The sequence below is a fragment of the Dipodomys ordii genome, unplaced genomic scaffold, assembly GCF_000151885.1.
Source record: "Dipodomys ordii isolate 6190 unplaced genomic scaffold, Dord_2.0 Scaffold298, whole genome shotgun sequence".
NCBI classification, from domain to species: Eukaryota; Metazoa; Chordata; class Mammalia; order Rodentia; family Heteromyidae; genus Dipodomys; species Dipodomys ordii.
Genome location: NW_012267514.1, coordinates 170,039 through 178,730, shown reverse-complemented (window position 1 = coordinate 178,730; position 8,692 = coordinate 170,039). Strand labels below are relative to the sequence as shown.

Below are 8,692 nucleotides of genomic sequence, written 5' to 3'. Positions count from 1 at the left end.
GGTGTCCAGCAACCAATGGATGAATAAAGGAGGGAGGGAGAAAAAAACGAAAGAAGAAACAAAGAGAGTGAGTGAGAGAGGAGGAAAGAAGGAAGAAAGGAAAAGAGAGAAGGAGAGTCATATTTCTAACCAATAAATCTTTGCAGATTACACATGAAAATATTCAAGAGACACTCATTTGTTGCTCTGTCTGGACAATATTAATTCTCCTTTGGGATGGAAACAAACTTAGTTTTTCTATTTATGAACTGCTAAGGCATTGTATTCCAATTCTGGAAAGGGATAATTTAATTCTTCTACCATATATGGAATATTTGGTTCCTAATCAGAAAAGAAAATGGAAATCCCAGAGAAGTTTGAACATGGAACCCAACAGACTACATATAAATAAACAAGACTCTCTCAATTCTTTAGGGACGTAAAAGTTTTGCCAACCTTTGAGAAAGTCAAACATAGAGACTCAAAAAAATTTTAATTCCTAGAGAATCACATAGATGGAAAATTTCCAATCCTTGGGGATGGGGTGCAGTGATTCTACAGGTCCATGGTTTCCCACAGAAATAAATTCCAGTTGAATTTATTTCTAGAACAAAGCACTTGCTAACTAATGGAAGTATCAGTTACCTGCTCTGCCAAAGATGTTCTTCTTCCTGTTTCTTGGAGTTAGGAGGAAGGGTGGGACACAGTTGGCATTGTCTGGCTACCACTGAATGGAACTGAGAATAGATTACCTTCCCAAGAACTTCAAATGAATTGAAAAATGGTGAGATTGATAATTGTCCTGTATTAATTTTCTTAGAGCATTTAAAATTGTGACTTAGTCATTGAATGTATGGATGTTGTGTCAAGTGTAATGCCAGGAAATTTGCTATGAATAAACTTGTACACTTGAATAAATTTCAGAGTCTTCATGAGTTTTAGACTCCTCTTTAAGGGAGTTAGATAAAGAGACACCTGTGGATCCTACATATATGACATATGCTAAGTAGAGAGCAGTTACTAGAACAGAATGCAAATATTTTATTGTTATTTTAAAAGGAACCCAACTCCTTCAAGTCTAAAGAAGTAATATCTATGTTTGGCTCCTTCATGTCCACTTTATCAAATAAATAAGAAATACATTAAATTTACCACATTTACCACAGCAGTAGAGTTTTATTTATTCTTCTTAAAATATTCCCACATGTTGCATAAACCAGGATACGGCAGAGGTGTATAAAGGATGCTGTTACAGGAACATGGAACTTGAAATGCTGCTATGTCCTTTAAAGGTACTAATTGAATGTAAAAATTTGCCACCCCAACCAAGCACTAAGAAATGCCACAAGGAAGGACACTAAAGACAGGAAAGTGTCCACCTCACACAAGGGGGTGTGCTGGCTTTAATCATATCCATTTGATTTTCCATATGTGAAGGATAAATAGCAAACTTTCCTATCTCACAGTTGTTCAGTAATTTTAAATGACTGAACTTCTGAAACACTTATGTTTGTCAACATGGTTTTTTCTATCTCCTCAATCAGCTAAAAAATCAAGATAGAAGAAGAATAGAAAAGGCTCAGAAATCCATCTGGAAGACAAAGAGAAAATGTTGACTCAGTTTTAAATTTCTAGAAGTAATAAGACTTTTAAAATGGACACATTTAGAGAAATAGACAAACAACATAGGGAGGGGTTGAGATCTGAAAATGTTTTCATATTTCCAGGGAATCAGGGGTAGACTATGCTTTAGTTATATAGACAATAAAGAAATAATGTTCTGCTAACATATTTCAATTGAAAGATACTGTGCGTTTTTTGTTTCCATACACGTATTTATTATATAGTGTTTAAATCAGGCTAACATGCTTTCTTTTTGTTTTCTTTTATTTCATTTTTCTATTATATATGCATACATTTCTATTTCTATATATCTTTATTTTCTTTAAGTACTTGTACAAATGACGGCATTTAGCAGAGCAGTTTTTCAATATAGTATGTCTTGATCATTATCACCAATTTCAACATTTTCACCCAACCCTCCCTTTCCCACACCTTCCCCAACTCTTCTTAATTTTGTAGTTGATTGAGGAGATAGACAAAGCCATGAGGACAAACACAAGTGTTCCAGAAGTTCAGTCATTTAAAATTACTGAACAAATGTGAGATAGGAAAGTTTGCTATTTACATTCACATAGGGAAAATCAAATGGATATGACTCAAGTCAGCACACCCTTTGTTGAGGTGCACACTTTCCTGCCTTTAGTGTCCTTCCATGTGGCATTTCTTAGTGCCTGGTTGGGGTGGCAAATTTTACATTCTTTTAGTACCTTTAAAGGATGTAGCAACATGTCAACTTACCATGTTCCTGTGACGGCATCCTTTATACACCTCTGCTGTATCCTATGTTTTATGCAACATGTGAGAATATTTTAAGAAGAATAAAGAGAAGTGTATTGCTATGATAAATATGTACATTTAATGTATTTCTAATTTATTTGGAGAACATGAACATGAAAAAGCCAAACATAGGTATGTCCCTATATCTTTTTTCTCCTGACCCAAATTCTTTCAGTTTGATAATGAAATATCTTCACCTCCCTTGTTCTGTAACTAAAATATGCCCTGGCAAGTTACAGTGGTAGAATTTTAATCCTCTATGCTTGTGGCAAGATAAACATTTCAATAAACAAGGTTATTCTTTGAGTATATCTCCTCTTGACATTAAATTTAAACTAACTGTGGATAAATAGAATCATTACACGTATTTTCTTGTTTTTATTTAATATCATTAAAAAATCAACCTGAATGTCCTATGGTTAATTGTAATTACTCATAGAAGAATGTGCTGTCAGTTTGTAATATTCTTTTTACATATCATCTTCCTGCCATTAATTATCCCCAAAAATGACATTTATGTGGCACCCTCGATTATTAAAGCTCCCTGTATCAATTTACTGTTAGAAATATTTCTGAATATAAACCAGTCTATCATTCTGAAGATATTTTCTAATCCTTTTTCCACCTGAATATATGAGACATCTCATCATTATAATTTTAGGAATGAGTATAGTTTTTTAAATAGTTGTATATATTAAATGAAAATACTTTATTTTTTATATTTCTTGAATTAACCTCTACTAAAACCATGAACAGATTATTCTTTTGAATGAATCAATTGTCTTGCTCATTGAATGTGTATACGTGCACCTTATAAACAACATTGATAGCCCTGATTTATACATTGCAAAAGCACATTTGTAATGCTTTTTATTGACTTTAAGGTTAAGGAAGCTTAAATTAGTGTGATGGGGCAGAAGCCTGTGGCATCCTGATTTGTTGAATGACACAGGACACTTCACTATTGATAGGTTTTTGACAAACTTCAGGCAGCTGTTCCTGATTCTTTAACTGTTTGTTTCAAATTACAAAAGTTGCCCAAATATAATAGTTACTTACTATGTACTCATCATCTCATATTATCATTTAACATAACCATGAACTTGTTTGTCAAAACTGTGTAGTAACCATTGATAACTTCTTAACTAACAAATAGCTCTGGGCCATGTGTAAACAATGTTTCTGCTGTTGTGCTTGTCATTACTGCTGTGAATTCAGGACGGTTCATTGTATTAAGACAGCTGCTCTTCACAGGATTCGATGTATTAAACTGTGTCCTCACCACTAGGACACTGAACTCTGCATCATTAAAGATTTCAAACCAACTTCGAAATTATTTTTAACTAATAAATGACATTTTGTATCATTAAGGATATTTAACACTAAGTTATCATATTCTTACAAATTGGCTAAGTAAAGAAATAAATGCTCTTACAATAATTCAGCTATAATATTGAAAAAGAACCTCAATCTTTCCCCCCACATTAAACCAATTGGTTTTATAAGCAAGCTAATTGAAAACAGTAGTTCATGAATTTAAAGGTATGAGGAACACAGACTTTTTTTTTAAAGGATTATCAATGAATTGGCAGTTATGAACATTTTTTATCAGTTGTTTAAGGCCAGATAAAACCAAAACAGCCTGGAATTAAGCTCAAGTCTGTATGAAGCTGGTGGCAACAGTTTTATTCATTGCTCTTCTTTGTCTTTCCTGCTTTATCTTTAGGCTAAGCTATCTACTGCTGGATTATATAGCAACATTTTGGTATTATTTTTAAATAAATTGTTATGGTTTCCTAAAATGACACATTGGGGTTTGCTTTGTATTCTTGTTTACTTGGTGAGAGTTTTGAATGGGATACAAAATTTATAACCCTGGACCAATTTTAAGAATACCTAAATTGATGCAAATGGTCGATTCAAAACAAGGATAACCTCATATACTAAATCATAAGCTTTCTAATTTCACTGAGAGTTTTAAAATTTTTGGTGAAGTTAAAGTGCCATTCATAAAAGCCCACTTACTTTTTTTATTATTTTTTGGGGGTCCTGTCGTGGGGCCCGAACTCTGGGCCTGGGCACTGTCCCTCAGCTCTTCAGCTCAAGGATAGTGCTCTACCACTTGAGCCACAGCGCCACTTCCGGCTTTTTTCTTTTTGCTTATGTGGTGCTGAGGAATCGAACTCAGGGCCTCAGGCATGCAAGGCAAGCGCTCTACCACTAAGCCACCTTCCCAGCCCGCCCACTTACTTTTACCTCAGACAAATACGTCCCTTACTCTTTTATTTACCTGCTTAGGAGAAACACATGTATATGGATATGTACACACTGTATTAGACATACTACTATGCTTATTGGCTAAGAGGTACAAATAAGGAAACAATTATTCATCAAAGTGATGTCTACTTATAGGAGAAATCTTCTAGAGGAAACAATGATTCATCTTTTGGTTCTACGACATTTTTTTTGTTTCCATCCTCAAGATGCCTAAGAAATCATATACTCTCTTACAGGTACAAAGGACACACCGACACTGAAGACCCTGCTGGAAAGGAAACATTCCTGTCTCCTTCCCTCTTGATCTGGTAGGGCACAGAGGTTTGATATTAAAGGGGAGAAGGAATGGATTCCAGCCTGTACAGTAAAACTGCTCTTCAGGTTCAAATTCTTTTCTTGTGAATTACTACATTTACTCATCAGGAAACATTTGGAAACTGTAATTCCCTTCTATTAGGAAATAATTGTGCAGTGAATTGCCCATTTGGGTTCAGAGATTTAGAGAAATGCTTGAAAGGTGGTTGTGATTTTTGTGTGAATCTTAATTACAGGTCATTTTTTTCTTCTCTTTGCAGGTAAAAAGTCTCCTGATCAGGAATAGAATTCAAGTCACTGGTTTTAATTCCTTGACAATCACAAGCATGATTAAGAAAATATAATCCTGCTTCCGAACTGGAATGTGTCACAGAAAGCCAGGAAGCTACTGCTGAGTATTCAAAGCTGGCTCATGAGATGAAAGCGATTAAAAGAATTATATTTTAGCTATGGTAAATAACGCTGCAATAAACGTAGTTGTGCTGGTAGTTTTAATATGGTCTTATTTATGATCATTTGGGTAAATGCCCAAAAGACGGATTGCTTGGTCATTGGGGAGCTCTATGTGGTGTTTTTTGAGGAACCTCCATACTTCTTTCCAAAGTGGTTGAATAAGTTTACACTCCCTTCTGTCCACATGCCCTCCAGCATCTGTAGTTGTTAGAGTTCTTGATTATAGCCATTCTAACTGGGTTGAGGTGGAATCTCCATGTTGTTTTGATTTGCATTTCTTTTATGGCTATAGAGGTTGAGCATTTCTTCATGTGTCTATTGGCCATTCTTCTTTCCTCTTCAGAGAAGTTTCTCTTTAAGTTTTTAGCCCACTTATTTATCAAACAGTTATTTCTTTGAGGATTTGATGTTGGGGGATTTGATTTTTTGAGTTCCAAGTATATTTTAGATATGAGACCCCTGTCCGTTGTATGGCTAATGAACATCTTCTCCCAAACTGTGGGCTTTCTATTGGTCTTCTTTTGGAGAATTCATATTTTAAATTCTCATTAATTAAATCCAGGAAGCCACTACTGACTAAAACGTTGGCCCTTGAGAAAAAAATTGATTGAAAATATTTTTAAAGAATTCATATTTTAAAGTATTGAACAATTCATTGTACTTGAATACCTCCTACCTTCAATTTTATGTTCAGTCAGTAATGATATAAACATGATGATTTTACATGGTGTGAAACCAGCTTGTTGACGATCACCATATGGTAAATTAGCCAGAAGTACTCTTTTCTTTCTTGGAATTATGATTCCATGTGTTTCTTTCTTTTAGAGCTTTCACCTTTTCCTGAGAAGCCATGCAAAACTGGAGCACTGTAACTGAATTTGTTCTTCTGGGGCTTTCACAGAATCCCAAACTTCAGGAAGTCATATTTGTTGTGTTTTTGGTCGTCTATATCTCCACTATCGGGGGTAACATGCTCATTGTGGTGACCATTGTCTGCAGCCCTGTACTACGGAGCTCCCCTATGTACTTCTTCCTGACCTTCCTGTCCTTCCTGGATGCATGCTTCTCCTCTGTGATTGTCCCAAAGGCCATGGCAGATGCCCTGGCAGAGAGAAAGACCATCTCCTTTCAAGGCTGCATGATACAGGTCTTTGCTGAGCACTTCCTCGCTGGTACAGAAGTCATTGTCCTCACCGCCATGGCTTATGACCGCTATGTGGCTATTTGCAAACCATTGCACTACTCTTCCATCATGAACTGGAGGATCTGTGGCATTCTGGTGGGCATGGCATGGGCAGGGGGCTTCTTGCATTCCATTGGGCAAGTTCTCTTTGCTTCCCAGCTGCCCTTCTGTGGCTCCAATGTCATCGATCACATCATGTGTGACTTGCACCCTTTACTGAACATTGTATGCACAGACACACACATCTTTCGGCTTTTCGTGATTGCCAACAGTGGCTCTATCTGCACTATCATCTTCTTCTTGTTGTTGGTTTCCTACGGGGTCATCTTGTTCTCTCTGAGAAATCACAGTTCTGAAGGGCGGAAGAAGGCCTTTTCCACCTGTGGGTCCCACATAGCAGTGGTGGTTTTGTTCTTTGTTCCGTGTATTTTTATGTATGCCAGACCTCCGTCTGCCTTCTCCTCTGATAAAATCATGGCAATATTTTGCAGCATGCTTACCCCTTTGCTCAACCCTTTGATTTATACACTTAGGAATAAAGACATGAAAAATGCTATGAGAAAAGTCTTGAAGAGATTGGTGGTATTTGCTGATGATAAAGCAATCAACTGATTAAAAATTAAAACTTACACAAATACTTAGTTACACAAATGCTCCAGGGTAATGAATGTTGAATGCTGGGAGGAAACACAATGCAATAGTAAAAGAATTGATGTTAGGATCAGGCAATGATTTCATATTCACTTTACTCACTGACTCTAATTTGTCAAATCACTACCGTTCTGTACAAATGAGAAAATAAAAAGAAATAATGAAATGATTAGTTATCTACAAAATGTTTTGATTCACTCTATGCATCATAAAACCTTTGTGATAAATGGGGAAATATTTTAAGGGCTTAGAAAATGAAATATAAAATATTTCAGGTGAAAAAAGATATATAGGCCACTAACTTTAGTGAATGACAAAGAAAGAACCAAGATCCAAAAAAGAGCGCAAAGAATTACACGTCCCAAAACTATAAGTATTGCTGTGCAAGATCACTCCATTTGATGAGTACATTACCATCTATTACAGAATTTTTTGCTACTTCTTCCAGTTTGAGATATATAATCAAAATTTTTGCAGACCTGTCCATGCAAAAAATCTTCTTGGCTTAGTAGATTGTATCCTATCAGTCAGGCACTAGACAGAGAGGGGAGACAGATTCCACAAGAGAGGTAGCACTGAATATCTCTATTCTACATAATAAAGAATAAACATATGTATGTCCATATACATAACAAAGACATAAGCAAAGCAGAGGATATGACTTCTTCCTCAAAGATGAGAACAGAAGTCATCTGACAATGAAAAATAACTTGAAAGCATTTGTTTCAATTTAACTATTAATTTGCTATTTTACCATACTAAAATAATTCTATTCGTAAAATAATCAGTACATAGTTTATTTAAATATAAACACTGCTTCATCTATAAGCATTTACTAAATGTAAAATAATATGCTTCATTATGAAATTTTCAAATATGTATTTAATATTCTTTGACTATTTTTACTCCCACTTTTTTTTTGCCCCTCTGTCTACCCTACTGCTCACCTCCTTCCAAAACTTTCTGCTTGTACTGTTACAACTTTTCGTGACTCTAGATTCATCTATGACAGATGACATCATAGTGAAATGTCAATTCTTTTCAGCATAAACTCTTGATTTTATCTGAGTTTTTTGACACTCTCTTCACTAGAAATGCCACCACAGGTACATATTTTGCTGTATTTTATTAATCGCCTAGACAAAATTTGCATCAAAACATATATTTAAGTATTTAAGAAAATTTTCACCAGTATGCTTCCTAGGGCATAACATTTTGATAGTAAAATTTGGAAGATTTACCTAATGTTCACTTTTATTTTTATGTTTGCAATATTGTGATTTTTGTATAGTTTTTATTTTTTATTGTTATTGTAGAGATAATATACAGAGCGTATGAATCAGGTATTGAGTATAATTGATTTTGAGTCATATCTCCCCAGTTATTATAATATTTCATCAACTATTCTATATGAAGCATCCTCCAAAACATAAT

General features: G+C 35.0%; 1 protein-coding gene across 1 annotated transcript; it reads left to right on the top strand.

Annotated features, from left to right (window-relative positions):
* The first annotated feature begins 5,219 nt into the window (after positions 1–5,219).
* On the top strand, positions 5,220–7,219 carry LOC106001416 (olfactory receptor 4C15-like). Its single transcript, XM_013036511.1, has 2 exons — positions 5,220–5,238; positions 6,273–7,219. Exon 2 carries the CDS (start codon positions 6,275–6,277, stop codon positions 7,217–7,219), a length of 945 nt encoding a protein of 314 aa, XP_012891965.1. The 5' UTR covers positions 5,220–5,238; positions 6,273–6,274.
* Positions 7,220–8,692: the final 1,473 nt, after the last annotated feature.

Excerpts from the sequence above, each read along its gene's own strand:
- LOC106001416 (XM_013036511.1), top strand. The coding sequence starts at position 6,275 with ATGCAAAACTGGAGCACTGTAACTGAATTTGTTCTTCTGGGGCTTTCA.